This window comes from Onychostruthus taczanowskii, unplaced genomic scaffold (assembly GCF_017590055.1).
Source record: "Onychostruthus taczanowskii isolate IOZ18803 unplaced genomic scaffold, ASM1759005v1 scaffold207, whole genome shotgun sequence".
NCBI classification, from domain to species: domain Eukaryota; kingdom Metazoa; phylum Chordata; class Aves; order Passeriformes; family Passeridae; genus Onychostruthus; species Onychostruthus taczanowskii.
The window spans coordinates 104,357-121,713 of NW_024499318.1; the positions used below are offsets into that span (position 1 = coordinate 104,357).

At 57.5% G+C, this 17,357-nt stretch overlaps 4 protein-coding genes across 5 annotated transcripts; all 4 read right to left on the minus strand.

Annotated features, from left to right (window-relative positions):
* Window positions 1–1,738: 1,738 nt before the first annotated feature.
* LOC121335630 (protein MRP-126-like) lies at window positions 1,739–3,304 on the minus strand. Its single transcript, XM_041403981.1, has 3 exons — window positions 3,212–3,304; window positions 2,393–2,551; window positions 1,739–2,077 (listed from the first exon to the last, which is right to left on the minus strand). The coding sequence occupies exons 1-3, from the start codon at window positions 3,218–3,220 to the stop codon at window positions 1,898–1,900; spliced, it is 348 nt and encodes a 115-aa protein (XP_041259915.1). The 5' UTR covers window positions 3,221–3,304; the 3' UTR covers window positions 1,739–1,897.
* Window positions 3,305–5,565: 2,261 nt separating this feature from the next.
* LOC121335631 (protein S100-A15A-like) lies at window positions 5,566–6,712 on the minus strand. Its single transcript, XM_041403983.1, has 2 exons — window positions 6,521–6,712; window positions 5,566–5,730 (listed from the first exon to the last, which is right to left on the minus strand). Exons 1-2 carry the CDS (start codon window positions 6,710–6,712, stop codon window positions 5,566–5,568), a joined length of 357 nt encoding a protein of 118 aa, XP_041259917.1.
* Window positions 6,713–9,469: 2,757 nt separating this feature from the next.
* LOC121335629 (protein S100-A9-like) lies at window positions 9,470–10,420 on the minus strand. The gene is made up of 2 exons (XM_041403980.1): window positions 10,268–10,420; window positions 9,470–9,700 (listed from the first exon to the last, which is right to left on the minus strand). Exons 1-2 carry the CDS (start codon window positions 10,418–10,420, stop codon window positions 9,494–9,496), a joined length of 360 nt encoding a protein of 119 aa, XP_041259914.1. The 3' UTR covers window positions 9,470–9,493.
* A 3,128-nt stretch (window positions 10,421–13,548) lies between these two features.
* On the minus strand, window positions 13,549–16,187 carry LOC121335636 (protein S100-A4-like). 2 transcript variants are annotated; one of them, XM_041403988.1, is made up of 3 exons: window positions 14,325–14,609; window positions 13,870–14,023; window positions 13,549–13,790 (listed from the first exon to the last, which is right to left on the minus strand). In XM_041403988.1, the coding sequence occupies exons 2-3, from the start codon at window positions 14,005–14,007 to the stop codon at window positions 13,626–13,628; spliced, it is 303 nt and encodes a 100-aa protein (XP_041259922.1). In that variant the 5' UTR covers window positions 14,008–14,023; window positions 14,325–14,609; the 3' UTR covers window positions 13,549–13,625. The 2 variants fall into 2 exon arrangements, with proteins under 2 accessions (XP_041259922.1, XP_041259923.1); XM_041403989.1 differs by lacking the exons at window positions 13,870–14,023; window positions 14,325–14,609 and adding an exon at window positions 16,047–16,187.
* Between the last annotated feature and the right edge of the window lie 1,170 nt (window positions 16,188–17,357).

Consider the following 17,357-nt stretch of genomic DNA (forward strand, 5'->3'; position numbering starts at 1 on the left):
TCCCTAGAAGGGTCAAAGTCAAGCCACCAGACGTTTTTGGCAACATTCCAAGACCTCCGAGCCCCCAAAGGGTTCTTTCAGCAGCTCTGGACATCCGGAGCGATGCGTTGAGTTCCCACAGCAGATCTCCCTCGGCGTCTCCCCACGGCTGGGCCAGGAGGGGCTGCAGAGCCACCCACGCCCCCCGCTGGGTTGGAAATGGGATCGAGCCCAATTTTCCTTCCCCAGCAGGGTGAGGCAAGAGGCAGCAAGTCCCTGCAGGTCCCTGGCTGCTTTTTTGCAGTTCTGGCTTCTCTCCCTCTTTGGGGAGCCTTGGAGATTTTGGGGGACCCCAGGGCTGGGGAGGTTCCATTCGGGGGTGGGTTTGGGGCGGTCATGGGCAGCAGCACATTTGGGCCCACATTTGGAACATTTGGAAATGGGTGGGTGGGCTCCCACCAGCAGCTCGGGCCGAAAATGCAGGGCTTGATTCGGACACGTGAATGCGAATAATCGGATTTATTTCAGCGCTGGAGGAGCGGGGGGGACAGGACGGGGCCGTGCCGGGGTCGGGGCGGTCCTGGGGAGCTCAGGCAGGACATGGTGGCCTCTCCAAATGTCGCATCCTCGCGATGTCGCATCCCAGCAGGTGGCAGCAGGAGCCCGGGCTCGCCTCCGGATCCCGGATTATTTTAGGGGATTATTATAATATATTATTAGGGGATTATTATAATAATATTATAATTATTTTCATTTATTATTTATTATTTATATATTGATATTTACATTTCTTAAAATCAAAAGTACATTTTAAAAATAAAATTTAAAAGTAAAATGTTTTAAAACACCTCTCAGTTACCTCCATCTCCAAGTCAAAAAAGAGCTTAATCCCACAGGGTTTGTATTAAGGTTAGGTTTAGGTTTAGGCTCAGGTTTAGGGTTGGGGTTAACCCTGGCTCATTTTTTGGGGCACAGAGCTGAGAGGACCCTGCTCCTGCAGCAGTTTTGACCCTGTTAGGAGGAATTTGACATTTTGGGTGTCAAAACCGGCTCCAGAGGAAGCTGAAGCAACCTGGGGGTGAAGCAAACCCGGGGAGGTCTTGTGTTAATTGTGTCTTGTGTTAATTGTGTCTTGTGTTAATTGTGTCTTGCTTCAGATCTGCTGCTTTGGGGAAGCTTCTGGAAAGTTCCTTCCTGGAGGTGGGCGGTTTCAGGGCCTTGAGTCACCCTTGGGAAATCAGCTCTGCTGCTTTTCCTGCCCCAAAAAGGGTTTGGGAAGCTACATCGATGCTCCCAGCCAGCTTTTCCCTCTGGGCAGCAGCTGATTATTAATTAATTACCAATTTTGGGGCAAATTTGGGGCGTTCTGGGTCAGGGATTGGGGTTGTTTCACATTCTTGTCCACAGACAAGTTTTTAAACCCAAAACTTAATGTGTCCACCACCATCTCTGGAGGAAAAATGCCCTAAAAAGGGTTTTCCTGCAGAAAATAATGCTCATGCCTCCCCATCCTTCCTGCCCACCACCACAGCTCAGCTCGGGACCCCTGTGCAGAGTTTCCAGGTCAAAAAAAAATGATTTTTTTCCAGTTGGAAACCAAAAATCTGACAAATCCTGGGTGCAACCCAAACCTCTGGGAGTCACCAGCAGCTGCTGGGGTGAATCCTAAATTCCCAGGCCCCCACCCCACCCCTGGGAAGCTGCAGCCTGCCCCAAAAGTGGATTTAGGAAAGGAGGGAAAAGCCACAGAGACGCGGGAGAGCTTTGGAAACCTTTATTTGGCAGCAAAACCACGGTGCTGGGAGGAAGAGGAGGAGGAAGAGGAGGAGGGAGGGAGGGGTTGAAGGCTGGATTCAGCTCTGGAGCCTTCTCCAAGCTCCAGGATTCCTCCTGGTGGGGAGGGAAGCGGGGGGCTGCCTCAGTGGTGGTGCTGGTGCTGGTGCTGGTGCTGGTGGTCCTCCACCTCGTGCAGGTGCTCGTGGGTGGCACAGGTGACACGGGTGACCAGCAGCATCATCTCCCCAAAGCTGATCTGGGCATCCTTGTTGACGTCCAGGTCCTTCATGATCTGGTCGATGGTGGCCTTGCTCTTCACGTGCTGCGGAGGAGGAGGAGGAGGAGGGGGCAAAGTGAGGGGAAAATCCCCTCGTCTCTCCCCTGGGTGGAAAAAACTTTCTTTTGCCTTTAGGATGGTGAGTTCCAAACAGAAAAATGGGGTTTGGGGGTGTTTGTGGTGTGGCTTCCAGGGGGAAAAGGAGATTTTGGGCTGATTTTTGCAGAGAAGGGGATGAGAGCTGTGAGGGTTCCTTCATGGAGAACATTTGGGACAGGGTGGTCGGGCAGGAGAGCAGAGCAGGAAGGGGGTGAACCCAAACCCTGAGGACAATCCAGGCCCTGGGGTGGGGCCCCTCACCTTCAGGTAATTGGCCAGCTGCTTCTCAATCATCATCTTGAGCTCCTTCTTGCTCAGGGTGTCCCTGTCGCCCTCGCGGCGCGAGTACTGGTGGAAGACGTCGATGATGACGTCCATGGCCTTCTCCAGCTCCGAGAGCGGCTCCTGGCTCTGCTGGGCCTGCAGGAGAAATGGTCACTGCGAAGAGCCAGGAAAATCTGGGATAACTGGGCCGGGTCTGGGAAAATCTGGGGAGGAACGTTCCTTTCTGGAGCTGTTGGAGGCTGGAGGAACTCCTCCAAGGAGGCTGAAGGACCTCGCAGCCTCTGTGCTCTGCAGATGAGAGCTCAGAGCTGATTTGGCCCCAAAATGGGCCTGGTCTAAGCCTGGCTCTGCTGATAAACCAGCCAGAACAGCTGATAACACCCCAAAAGCACACAGCAGGTGACAACACCCCAAAAACCCTCAGTGGGGACACAGAGCAGGTGACAACACCCCAAAACCCTCAGTGGGGACACGGAGCAGGTGACAACACCCCAAAACCCTCAGTGGGGACACAGAGCAGGTGACAACACCCCAAAACCCTCAGTGGGGACACAGAGCAGGTAACAACACCCAAAAAACCCTCCGTGGGGACACAGAGCATGAGATCTGATGTCCAGGAGCCTCCCAGGTGGCCGGGAACCTCTTCCAGGAGGAAACCTCTCTCCTCCCGGGCTCTGGAGATGGTTTTGCTCAGCCAGGATGTCAGGTTGAGATGAAGAGGAGCTCCCTGAGGATCCTCGCACCTCGGATGACCTGGAAAAGAGCACGGACACCCCAAATGCCCCCTGCACTTGCCTTGCTCATCTTGTCACCACAGCGAGGTCCCCTGGGGTGGGTACGGGGCCGGTGCCACCCCGGTGTCTCTTATAGCCCAGCCATGAAGTGTCCCCATTGTGAAATGTGCCCATCCCGTTCCTGGCTGCCCCCACAAAGCCCCTGGCATTGCTCAAGGCTCCGGGAAGTTCCCCAAAAGGGGCTCTGTGGCTTTTCCCGCAAGCTCAGGGTGTCAGAGGCTCAGCTGGGGGTGGCCCTGTCCCCTCACCTGCTGGGGTTGGCCACCAGCTCTGGGCAAAAGCCCCTTCCCTTGGGATTTTTCCATATTTGGGATTTTTCCACATTTAGGGTTTTGCCACATTTGGGATTTTTCCATATTTGGGATTTTTCCACATTTTCTTCCTTTCCAGGGCTCTTTGCTGATGCCAAGTCACCCACTGTGCCATTCCTGCCCCACTCGTCCCCAAAATGTCCCCACCCCTGGTGCATCCCAACATTTCACAGCTTGCCAGGATCCCTGATCTTGGGAAAAAAACCTCCAAAATCACCAAGCCAAACCTTTGACCCCTCACCAGACCAGAACACCGAGTGCCACCCACTCCTGGCAGGGCTGGCTGTGTGACACAGGGCACGGGTGGCACCGGGACCATCCCCAGCCTGCAGCAACCAGCTGTCCATGAAAGACGATCCGGGCGTGTTCCCGGCCTGGCACAGCTCCAGGAGCTCCGTTCCATCCGTGCCAAGGGTGGCTTCTCCCCACCCCAGGTGTGCCCTGAGCTGCAGAGCCCAGGTGTGGCTGAAAGGCGCATTTTGATTTCGCTTTCCAGGGCTCTGGCCCGGCTTTGTGGCTTTTTTGTGTTGTCGTTTCTCGGCTTTGTGGCACAGGCCCAGCGCGGGCCTGGAAGCTCCGAGCTGCCAAGTTTGGGAGTAAAACGAGATTTTCCAGCGTTTCCTCATTAAAATGAGCTGCCTGCTGACTCAGCACACTCATCTGGGGTTTCTTTGACCTGCCCAGCTCGGGTTGGTCTCAGGCATGGTTGGTCTCGGGTTGGTCTTTGGCCTCCCTGTTTTGGAGGCCAAAACAAGGCCTGGGGCGAGCTCAGGAGCTCCTTTCAGCAGGAATTTCCTCCTGGAAAGGGCAAGCAGGGTTTGGAGTCCCCATCCCTGGAGGTGTCCAGGGTAGTGCTGGACATTGGTCTGGGTGACCAGGTGGGGACACATCACAGGCTGGACATTGGTCTGGGTGTGGGGACAGGTCACAGGCTGGACATTGGACTGGGTGACCAGGTGGGAACAGGTCACAGGCTGGACATTGGTCTGAGTGACCGGGTGGGAACAGGTCACAGGCTGGACATTGGTCTGGGTGACCAGGTGGGAACAGGTCACAGGCTGGACATTGGTCTGGGTGACCAGGTGGGAACAGGTCACAGGCTGGACTCGATCTTGGAGGTCTTTTCCAAGTGAAAGGACCCCGGGATGCTGGGATTCCATCCCCAGCCCCCAACCCTGGCTGCGGGGTGCTCTGCTTTCACAACGGGCAGGTTCTGCTGTGCAGGACATCCGGGGACATCAGGGACATTTCACAACGGGGTGTCCGGGGAGTTTTGGTGCAATTTCAGGAAATCTCCTTGGCTCACTTTGATCACCCTGGAGGTGCCAGGGGGACAAGGATGGGAGACAGGGGGTTCCAAGGTGGCCTGAGCCAGGGGTGACCCCCAGGTGTGGGGATCCATAAACCAGAGCAGGAACAGCCCAGGATCTGCTGGGAGGTGCTTGGGGACCCGCAGGGACACCCTGAGGTTGCAAAGAGTTGCAAAATTCTTTCAAAACTCACTTTTAGGGGCAGGAGAGTGGCTGGTGTGGGGAGAGGGAGCAGCAGCTTTGTCCCCCCCGGGGTCCATAACCCAACACCCCAATACCCCAACTTCCCAAATCCCAAATCATCATCAAGCAGAGCGTTCCCAGTGCCTGAGATGCAGGATTTGGGATTTGGGATGTTTGGGTACTGCAGTGTTTGGATATGGAAGTGTCTGGACTCCACATCTCTCCCCAAATGGCAGAAAATCATCATTACCATACCCTGAAATCCCAATATCCCAAACCACAGGACTTTGGGCAGTGTTTTTTTTTGGTTGTTTTTTTTTTTTTTAACTTCATGAGGATTTTTTGGCATCCTCAACAAAACCATCGCTGGAGATGACCCCACCCACCCCTCTCTGTCCCTCCTCCCACCCCCTCGACAACAGATGAGGAGATGGGAAAGGCTCAGAGAACTTCAAATGATGCTTTATTTTGCCAAGGGGCTGCTCCAGGCAGGCAGGGAGCAGCCAGAGCCCAACTCCCAAAGCTTCCCTCTCCCATTTCCCGTGCCAGGCTCAGTCCTTGTCCGGCCCGCAGCGCTCGGAGCCATGGCTGATGCGGTGGGCATCGTCGGCCAGCTTGCTCAGCACGATGGTGAACTCCTCAAAGCTCAGCTCCTTGTCCTTGTTCAGGTCGGTCTCCTGGAAGAGCTTGTCCAAGTAGCCGGCCTGGTTCCTGTCCTAAATTTGGGGACAAGAGGAGGGGTCACATCCCTGCCCTGGTTCCACCCCAGAGCTGGGTGAATCCTTCCCTGCCCTGGGAAGGGTTTGGAAGTTGCAGGATATCCTGACCCTCCCCTGTCTCACCCTTAGCCTAAAATTAAACCCCAGAGGGGACAGAATTTTGTCCCAAATCCCTGTGGGTGTGGACACAGTGGCTTTTGGGAGAAATCAATTGGACCAGGCCAATTTTGGGAATCACCAACGATGAACTTGCATCACTTTCCAACTTATTGAGAGGAACATTAGATGTCCCAGAACCCTCAGAGCTGAGGCCCAAGAAGCCCTTGAGGAGGTTGGTGAGGCCCTCCAACAAAGACAAGCACATGGATGTCACAGACATTTAGGAGAAAAAATGCAATTGTGTGGTCTCAGATTTCAATGGGACACCTCAAAGAGGGATCCAAATGGATTTTCTTATCCTACAGATCTCCAAAACCAATTGTTACAACATTAGAAATGACAGCTAGGATCATAATCAGAGCCAGAGTGAGATTGCTGACAATGGCAGGCAAAGATTTCACAATTTATCTGCCCTTGAAAAGAGAACCTTTTGATTGGGCCTTGCAAAAACCAGAAGAATTGCAAACTGCGTGGCTGGACCGTGTCTGATTCACTTTCCACCACCACACACAGCAGGAGGAAGAGCAGGGGTGACCCCAAACTGGGTGTGATAGAAACCCCCCAGTGCCCCCCATGCCCCAGGGGCTCCTGAGCCCCATCCCTGTGGGGTTGCCCCTCGGGAACTCACACAGGTACTCAGGAAGGACGGCGCCTGCTCCGTCAGCAGCGTCTTGAAGTCGTCGATGCTCAGGAGGTCGATCTCGCCCTGGCGGACGCTGTACTGGTGGAACGTGTCCACGATGGTCTGCAGGGACTTCTCCAGGGTGCAATTCCCCGGCAACTGCCGGCTCCCGGCGTGGCTGTGGGTGCTGGTGGACATGGCTGAGCTCTGGAGGGACCTGCAGGGGTTGGGGACAAACCTTGAAGTTGAGAGGAGCCAAAAATCAGCAGCAGCTGTACCTGAGCCGGGGGGCACCTGCAGCTCCTTGGTGTGGAGCAGAAAATGAGGGGATTTGGGGATATTGCTGGGTTATGGCTCCAGTTTGGCTTTGCCAAGGAAGCAGCTTGTTCCAACCCTAACCCTATCCCTAACCCTAACCCTAACCCAGGGACATTTTTTGGGTGAGGGAAGCAGGGTCAGGCCACTGGGGCACCGCCAACGAGGGCGTTTAGGGCGGAGGGCACAGAATTAGTGGTGCCCCCACCAAAGATGGCACCAAACTCCCATTAATTTGTCCTCATTTTCCAACCCAGACCAACATCCCGCTCTACCCTGAGGAGAACCCATCACCGTGGGCTGGTGGATCCCAAACTCATCCTTTTCCCTGCAAGGACCATCCTGGGCCTACTCACCCTGGTCTCCAAGGAGGGTTTGCAGGGGATGGATCCGTCAGTGTGACCCAGGAGCCTGGAGCAGCCCTTTTATACCTGTCTGAGGTCCTCTTTCATCAGAGCTGGTGACACACCTGCCACAAGCATCAGCTTGAGTTCACATTTCCCGCACCTGGAAATTGCCAGGTGGGAACCCCGAGCCCCTCCCGGCCTCATTCCTCCGCTCAAGTTCCTGGTTGCACCCACCAGGCTTTGGAAATGTTGTCCTTGGCCCCTCCATCACCTCTGACAGGGCTCAGGGAGGGGAAAAACCCCGGCTTGGTCACACCTCCATGTCGAGGGCAAAGACATTCGGGCAGAAGTTGCCAAAACTTGGGGAGTTTTGCAACACGACGAAAAATTCGCACATTTTCCTTCTGCCGTAGGAGCAAACTGGGCTGTTCCACATGGAACAGGGATAACTTTGTCCCCTGGGTTAGTTTTTAATGTGATTTCTGTTTTCTACAACGCCAACTGGTTGGACACTGCCCAAGACAAAGCAGCATCTGTATTTTATAACTTGTTTTCCAGAATATTTTCCATTGTTTTCTACTTGCACTCTGCTCTCGCTCCAGAGATTTTCTGGAGGAAACTGGGCACAAAACCAGGAGAAAACCCAAGGCCAGGGTCTTTTCTGGCTGGTGCAGGAACTGCTGCGTGTTTTGCAATTGTCACCTCTGCGTCACCCGTGTTAGGGACAAGGAGGAGCAGACAATGAGAAGGTTTAAAAATCAGACAATTAGAAGGTTTAAAATCAGACAATGAGAAGGTTTAAAAATCAGACAATTAGAAGGTTTAAAAATCAGACAATGAGAAGGTTTAAAATCAGACAATGAGAAGGAGGAAGAGGAAGGAGCAGCCGAACCAGGGGTGCCCATTCCTGTTTGAGGATGCTCCTGTGTCCCCGGGGCATTGCACGGATTTATTCCGGTATCCCTGACTCACTTCATTGCTCCTTTTGTTTCCCGGCCCCGCTCCTTGCAGACTGGCACACATCCCAAACTGGGATGTCAAACTGGAGTGTCACCGATCCCAAACTGGAGTGTCATCCACCCCAAACTGGGATCCCAAACTGGAGTGTTATTGATCCCAAATTGGAGTGTTCTTGATCCCAAATTGGAGTGTCACCCATTCCAAATTGTAATCCCAAACTGGAATGTTATTAACCCCAAATTAGAGTGTCACAAATCCCAAACTGGAGTGTCACCCATCCCAAATTGCACCCTCGTCCCCCAGCTGGCAGGGAAAGCCTCTGGTGCTCTTGTGCAGCTCCCACGCACGTCCCCTTTCCCAATTTTCCCAGTTTTCCCCTAAAACCTGTGGGGAAGCAGCTGGTGATGCCCAGCCCTGCAAGGGCAGCGATGCCCGAGTGACATGGGGGTGGCAGCGAGTGACATTTGCCTCAAGGGACAAGGGAGGCTCTCCAAATTCAGAGCTGTCCTTGAGTTACCACCCAAACCCTGCTGGTTTCACCCGGGACAGGCCCTGGTTTGGGCTGATGTTGGAGCCTCCTGAGCCCGGGGGTTCCCCACTCAATGTCCTCTCACTGACAGGTCCTGGAGCTCTTCTCCCCTCCTGTTTCAGCCCCCAGGAGCCCACGGTGGTTTTCAGGTGCATGGTGACCTGGGGGACGTGTCCCAAACCACGAAAGGTTTGACTCGTTCTGCAGAGGGGCCATGAGTAGCTCCCAGGATGGAGCCCCCGGAGCACCTCGGCCTTGTTCTTTGCTCTGATGGGGCTGCTGGATTGTTTTGGGGTCACAAAAACATGTCACACACGCCTGGGAAGTGTCACCCCTGGAATGCAGCACCCCTGGGATGCAGCACCCCTGGGATGTGGCACCCTTAGGGATTTGACATCCCTGGGATGTGGCACTCCCAGGATGTGGCACCCCCAGTTCCAGGGCTGGGTCTTGGCAGAGACCCTTGGAAGGACCCCCCCCAAACTGTGTTTCACTTCTGGCACTGCCTGAAGCTTCACCCTGGGATCTGACACCCTCCAGGAGCTGACTCGCCCTGTGCTGCCCACTGGGACCCCACAAAACCTTGTCCTGACCCCCCTATGCCCAGAACAAGGACCTCCCCCATGCCACTCTTCCCTTCCTGTTGCTATTCCCCTTCAACCCCCACAGACCCCAGGACACGGCACACAGATGGGTTTGGTGCTCAAAGGAAGGGATTTTATTTCAATGCCACGAAGGAGAAGCAGGTGACAAAGGTTTGGTTACAGGGCTGAGGCTCTTGGGGGGACACAGTCCCGTGGCTCAGCCACCGTGGGAGACGGCTCCGTTTCAGTGACGGTGGCTGTGCCCATGCCCATGGTCATGCCCGTGGTCGTGGCCGTGGTCATCACCAGGGCCCTTGTGGGACCTGTTGTGGGCATCGATGGCCACGAGGCTCAGCGTGGTCAGGAACTCGGTGAACTTGAGGCGGCCGTCGTGGTTGCCGTCGGCTTTGGTGAAGAGCTGCTGGATGTAGCTGTCAATGGTCGTTTTGGGCTGTGGGGGGAGCACAGTCAGCTCGGGGTCACTCACCCTTATCCAGTAAGGGCTGAACCCCAAAAAACCCTCCTTCTCTTTGGGAAGCTCCCAAGATAAAGTTCTGGAATGGTCTGCCCAAGGAGGTGGTGGAGTCACCGTCCCTGGATGTGGCACTGGGTGCCAGGGATTAGTTGAAGTGTTGGGGCAGGGTTGGACTAGATGGTCTTGAAGGTCTCCTCCAGCCCAGTGATTCTGGAATTCTGTGAACCCTCCCCATCCCCAGGGATCCCTGGAAGTGCCCAAGGATGAGCTCTGAGCACCCCAATCCAGCGGGATGTGTCCCTGCCTAGCATCCACGGAATGAGAGGACCTCCCAGGCCCGTTCCCACCCATCCCATCTCATCCCAACCTATCCAATCCCACTGATCCCATCCCATTGATCCCATCCCATCCCATGGATCCCATCCCAACCCATCAATCCCATCCCATCAATCCCATCCCACTGATCCCATCTCATCCCATTGATCCCATCTCACTGATCCCATCCTAACCCATCCCATTGATCCCATTGATCAGGGCTCTCACCGGCACCGTGTTCCTCAGGAAAGGCTCGGCCGTGTCCTTGAGCAGACTGGAGAACTCCTCCTTGCTCAGGTAGTCGTCCATGGGGTGCCTCATGGCGTACCGGTGGTAGACGTTGACGGCGCATTCCAGCGCCAGCTCCAGGTCGGTTTTCATCCTGCTGGGAGGGGGAAAAACGGCAAAATATCAAACAGAACCCCAGCACGGGCACCGGCCGCTCATCAGGAAGGAGCTGCTCACCTTGGAGGAGGTCTGGGCTCTGCAGAGGAAGGAGCAGGAGGATCGGGTGATGCCGAGCCGGAGATGGCACCTTTTATACCCTGCTGGAGATGCCAGCCGTGCCAGCCTCGGTTCCCGGCAGGGCAGGAACCTCCAGGAGTTGTGCAAGGCAGCTCAGCACGCCCAGGTGAGGATTTCGGGCTCCTCACCCCATCCAGGAACTGTTATCGAGGGAGGGGAAGCCCCAGACTCGTCAGGCAAACCAAGGAAACACCAAAAATGGCATTGGGGGTCAGCAATGGCGCAAGAGCTTTTCTGGAACGTTCCACAAGTGTTTGATGGAGATGGTGGAAGAGGAACTTCTCTGGGTGGGGGTCTCCAGCTGACACTGGTTTCACCCAGTGGTTTGTCACAGATGTTTTTGGTGAATTTTGGACAGGTGTCGGATTAAGTCCTTTTCTGACTCACAAATGGGGCAATTGAGAGGCGTTTGAAAAACTTCAATTTCATTTTGTCAGGCTTTGAAAATTCTCCGCCAATTCACTCCCCACAGACAGGTGCCAGGGTGGCCAGCACATCCCAACCCTCCCTGAGGACATTCCCCATGATCCAGGGGACAATCCTGCTGTGTGGAACTCTGCCAGCCGCTCCTGGGAGGTGGCACTTCCCGGCAGCTGGAATTGCTGGATAACCCAGGGCATTGGCCAACCCTGCCCACCCCCAGCTGTCCCCCAGCTTTGAGACCCCCCCCAGTGCTCCCAGTGGAGCCCCCCCAGTATTCCCAGTGCCCAGAATGAGCTGAAGAACCCCAAGTGTCTGGAGGGGGGTGGTGAGGAGCCTCCACCCCGAGGTGGTCACGGAGGCTTTTGGGAAGTGACGGTGACAGCGGTGGTGAAACATCTCCTGCCAGCCTCCTAATCCCAGGAACTGCTGCCAGAAAAACCCAAAATTGCAAAAGAGGGAGACAAAGGGACGGGGTTTGGGATGGGGACGGGCACGTCCTCAACGGGAAGGGGACATGCGTGGGCTGGGCAGAGGGACACAGGTGACCCGGCAGTGACACGGGTTCAGACAGGCCTGGGGATGGCAGAGGGCGTGGCTGGGCCACGTGGGGACAGGGACAAGGACAGGTGAGTGCCATGGGGATGGGAGGGGGATAAGGACAGGTGAGTGCCATGGGGACAGGAGAGGGACCAGGACAGGTGAGTGCCATGGGGATGGGAGGGGGACAAGGACACCTGTGTGCCATGGGGACAGGAGAGGGACCAGGACAGGTGAGTGCCATGGGGACAGGGACAAGGACAGGTGAGTGCCATGGGGATGGGAGGGGGACAAGGACACCTGTGTGCCCTGGGGACAGGAGAGGGACCAGGACAGGTGAGTGCCATGGGGACAGGGACAAGCACAGGTGAGTGCCATGGGGACAGGAGAGGGACAAAGGTGAGTGCCATGGGGACCGGAGAGGAACAAGGACACCTGTGTGCCATGGGGACAGGAGAGGGACCAGGACAGGTGAGTGCCATGGGGACAGGAGAGGGACAAAGACAAGTGAGTGCCATGGGGACCAGAGAGGAACAAAGACAGGTGAGTGCCATGGGGACCGGACAGGAACAAGGACACCTGTGTGCCATGGGGATGTGAGAGGGAGTGGCTGAGCCACCTGGCAAGGGGGACGAGGACAGGTGAGTGCCATGGGGACAGGAGAGGGACAAGGACAGGTGAGTGATTCAGGGTGGATCCCTGACAAGGGGATGGATTTAGGTTGGATCCCTGTGGGCAGCATCATTCCACCTTCAGATGGCCACAGGTGAGGAGTGGGATTTTGGGGCTCCCTCTCACCTACCCGGGGGTGCAGCCCCATTCTCTGGGGGTTCACTGATTTTGGAGGAATGGAGAATTTTTTTTTCCCTAAATCTTAGACTCCCAGGATCCCAGCCGGATGTTGGAAAAGCTCCAAGATCATGGAGTCCAAGTTGTGCCCAATCCCCACCTGCTCACCCAGACCAACACCCAGGAGTTCCCCGGACACCTCTAGGGGTGCCCACTCCAAACCTCCCTGGGCCGCCCTTCCAAGGCCTTTCCAGGAGGAAATTCCACACCATGAGCCCCCCCCCCGAGGACGTTCCCTCTCCTCCTGTCCCTTTGTGTCATGGCTGGAGCATCCCCGAGCTGAGGATGACGGCGGTGGAGGGGGCGCAGCCACATCTGGAAGGGGCGTGTGGCACATCTGGAGCCAGCAGCGTGACAAAGATTTTCATTGCGAGGGGAAAGGGCAGCGGGGGAGGAACGGAGCGGCGGGGCCGGGACCGGGAAGGGCTGGCCCGGGGCACCGGGAAGTGGCTGCTCGGCACGGCCGCACCCCGGGCAGGAACGCGAGGGGTGGGAAGGCGACAATCGCGACATCCACGGGTGAGGGACAGAGCCCGAGCTGGTATAATTCCAGCTCGGAGCTGTTCCCGCATCCCTGCGGGATGCCAGCGGCTCCTGCGGAGGAGCGGCCGGGCAGGGCTGAGTGAGCCCGACGTGGCTGCCGGGGAGCGGCCCCGGGGGCGGTTCGGGAGGCCGCGGGGGATGCAGCATCCACCCGGGCAGAGCGAGAACCAGAACCAGAACCAGAACCCGAGCCAGAGCCAGAGCCAGAGCCAGAGCCAGCCTGGGAGTGGCTCCGGGGACGGTTCGGGAGGCCGCGGGGGATGCAGCATCCACTCGGGCAGAGCGAGAACCAGAACCAGAGCCAGAGCCAGAGCCAGAGCCAGAGCCAGAGCCAGAGCCAGAGCCAGAGCCAGCCTGGGAGTGGCTCCGGGGGCGGTTCGGGAGGCCTCGGAGGATGCACCCCCGGCAGAGTGAGAACCAGAGCCAGAACCGGAACCAGAACCAGAGCCAGAGCCAGAGCCAGAACCAGAACGAGAGCCAGAGCCAGAATCAGCCAGAACCAGAGCCAAAACCACGGCCAGAGCCAGAAAGAGAACCAGAACTACAGCCAGAGCCACAGCTGCAGCCAGCCTGGCATCACCCCCAGCTTCCCCCAACCCAGGCAGAGATCCCCCATCCCGGGTCAAAAACGCTTCATTTAAATCGAGATTTATTGAAATGACATCGGGAGCACAACGGGAGGGTCCCGGGGCGGTGCCGGGCCCTGCCCTCACTTCCTGCGGGGCATCTTGTCCGGGAGGTCCTGGAAGAACTCGTTGCACATCATGGCCATGCAGGCCAGGAAGGTCACGTACTCCTGGAAGTCCACCTCGTTGTCGCTGTTGCAGTCCAGGTTGCTCATCAGCTTCTGTAAACTGGCCTCGCTGGTTTGCTTCTGCCCGGGGGGAGGGAAAAGGAGGGGTTAAAACCGGCCTTTGCACGTCGGCCCCAGGCCCCCCCCCCCCGGCACTCACGCTGAAGCTCGGCAGCTCCTTGGTGAGCAGCTCCTTAAGCTCGGCTTTGTTGAGCTTGTACTTGTCGCCCTCGTTGCCAGAGTACTTGTGGAAGGTGGCGACCACCACGGCCAGCGCCTGCTCCAGGGGACACGCCATGGGGACAGCGGCAAGCCTGGGGACACGGGGAGGGGACAGAGCTGGGCATCGCCGGGTACACCCGTGCCAGGCCCGGGATGCGCCGTTCCCTCCCTGGCCCCACCTCCCGCTCCGGCCGGGCTGGGCAGCCCCAAAATAGAAGGAAAATGGGGCAGGGAAAGGGTTCAGGCGCTTTTCCAGCCCTCGCCAGGTGAAATCCACATTCCCAGCTCGGCACCTGCAGCAGGAACCTCTGCCAGGGGGAGGGGGGGCAGCCGCGCCTCGGCAACATCTGGAGAGCATCTGGAGAGGGAAGGGAGGGGGGAAAAGCAACTCACCGAGAGTTCAGGCTGGCCACGGGAGGACGGGCAGGGCGGAAGGGGAGCCAGCCTCAGGCCCTGGCATTTATAGCCCCGCCTGGGCCACACCCGGCCGGGGAGGCAGCGCCGCGGCCGAGCCCGCCCGGACCCGGCTGGGAAAGGAAAAAAGGAGGAGAAAGGAAACCCCGGGAGCCCCCCTCCCCACTGCCACGGGCGGTGGTTTGGGTTAGGAGGAGCAAAATGTGCCTCTGGGGCTGCCCAGGGACCGCCAGGGCTGGGAGAGCCCCCCGGGATTGGGGATGTGCGGGTGGGCACCGCGTCCCCCCGGTGCCGCCCGCGCTGCTCCCGGCAGCATCCCGAGGTTCTGCCGGGACCCAGCGGGGGTGGTGTCGAGCCGGGCTTGTGCCGAGGGGTTTTTTTGCCTTTTCCAGTGGCCTGGCAGCGATTTGTGTTTCCCAGCGGCGAGGGCGGCGTCCCGAGGCGCCGTTGTGTAACGGGGCTGCTCCCGTGGCTGCGCGGCCCCGGGCACGTGTCCGGGAGCTGCGGGAGCACCGGGAACCGGCACTGCCCACCCCCCAAGCCTGGCAAAACCCCCGAGTGTCCCCCAGCTGGGCAGAGGGACAAAAACGGCGACGAAGCTGCGGTTGCTGCCGTGCTCAGGGTGGGAAATTCACCAAACCCCAGCTCGGGGGGTCTTCACATTTTGGCTGAAAAAAGCCCCCAAGGCTGAGCTTGGTCACCCCAGCAGCGAGTGGAGATTTGGGGGAATCGCTGGGAGGGGCAGAAGCTCCGGGGGTTCTTTGTAAAGGGTCTGGGAAGGGGTAGGGGAAAGTTTGGAGCTCCTGGAAGGACTTGAGGGGGCTCGGGGAGGAGCTGGGGGCTTGGGGACAGGCTCTGTCCTGCTCTGTGGGGGTTTTACAGCCGGGATTATTCTCTGGAAAGGCAGAGAGAAGCTGAGGGATCTTTCCCAAACCAGTCCCGACCTGCCCGGAGCTGCTGGGGGCGGGGGAGCCCCGTGACTCCCGAATGCCACCCCCGGTTGTGGCTCTGGCTGCTGTGCCTTGCCCAGGCTTGGTGTGTCCCCAACCCCGGTGGCACCCGGGGCACCACTCCTGAACCCTCCCCGAGGCAGGCAGAACCTTCAGGGGAACATCCAAGGGCTGGTTTTGCTCAAATTTTTCCAAAATAAAACCTCCCAGGGCTGAGGCACGCCATGGAAAATCCCCCGGAGCTGGAGGAAGGCGTGAGTCAGCCTGGGCCCGCTGCTTGTGGCCACTAATAAATAAATAAATAAATAAATAAATAAATAAATAAAAATCGCCTCCCGGTTGAAACCACAAGCCAAGAAAGGGAAGTGAGGCTTTAAAAAATAAATGATAATCGCCTCCCGGTTGAAACCACAAGCCAAGAAAGGGAAGTGAGGGTTTAAAAAATAAATGATGGGGGGAGGGGGAAAAAGAAAAGAAAAAAAAAAAAAAAAAAAAGGAAATTTGAGCGTGATTTCCTTTGCCGAACCAAATATTTCCGTGGGTTTAAAAAAAAAAACAAACTTTTTTTAAAAGAAAAATTTAAAGGAAAAATGAGCCCCTCGAGACCTCCCCTTCCCCAGGGAAGCACGAGCTCTCTGAGGGACGAATCCATCCGAATTTCAGAGACCCCCCCCCAGAACCCGGGGCTGCTCCTCTCCTGTCCCTCCACCCTCCCCGAGGGACACCCGGGGACGTCCCCGCGGCCACTCACGCTCCCGAAGACGGGCAGCTCCTTGTTGAGCAGCTCCTTGAGCTCGGCCTTGCTGAGCTTGTACTTGTCGCCCTCCTTGGCCGAGTACTTGTGGAAGGTGGTGACCATGAGGGCCATCGCCTGCTCCAGGGGACACGCCATGGCCGGCCTGGGGACACGCGGGGCTGCCGTCAGCTTTTGGGGGTGTCCCGGGCAGCTTTTGGGGGGAAGGGGAGCGGGGACTCACCGGCTCAGCGCGGATCAGCTCGCCCAGGGGTCGGGATGAGGCGCCGGGGCACGGAGGGGGTTTATAGCCCCGGGAGGGCGGCGCTGCCCCCGCGACACCCCCGAGCCCCCGGGCCCGCCCTGCTGCTCCCTGAGAGGGTTTCGCCCGCGCCTCATTTTTGGCTAACGAGCTGTGTGATTTCATTAATGAGATGTGTGATCCCGTTAATGAGCTCTGTGAGATCCCATTAATGAGCTCTGTGATCCCATTAACGGGCTGTGAGATCCCGTTAATGAGCTGTGTGATCCCATTAATGAGCTCTGTGAGATCCCATTAATGAGCTGTGAGATCCCGTTAATGAGCTCTGTGAGATCCCGTTAATGAGCTCTGTGATCCCATTAACGAGCTGTGAGATCCCGTTAATGAGCTGTGTGATCCCATTAATGAGCTCTGTGAGATCCCATTAATGAGCTGTGAGATCCCATTAATGAGCTGTGTGATCCCGTTAATGAGCTCTGTGAGATCCCGTTAATGAGTGAGCTGTGTGATCCCATTAATGAGCTCTGTGATCCCATTAATGAGCTGTGAGATCCCGTTAATGAGCTCTGTGAGATCCCATTAATGATCTTTGTGAGATCCCATTAATGAGCTGTGAGATCCCGTTAATAACTGAGCTGTGAGATCCTGCGCGTCCCTGTCCCCCCATCTCCTCCAGGGCTGGGAAAGGGACACGAGGAGGGGGGGAAAATTCCCGGGATTATTCCCCAAAATGGGACTTGGGGGTGGCTGTCCCCAAGCACAGAGACCCCAAGGATGGGGGTCGAGGCCGGATCTCCGCGTCCCGGCGGAGCCGCGCCCGGCCCGGCCCCGCACCCCCCGGGCTGAGTCACGGCCGGGCCTCGCCCCGCGGGGATTCCTCGGCCGTGACTCAGCCCGGCCCCGCCCGCTCCCACGGGGACAGCCCGGTTCGGCTGGCACGGGAGCTCCGGGCTGCTCGGGGGGGGCTGCGGGAGCGGGCAGCACCCGAGGGGCGAGAGGGGGGGGGTCCTGGTTCCACGGTGCCGCCCCCCACCCCGTGACTCGGGGGCCCCCACCGCGCTCCAGCT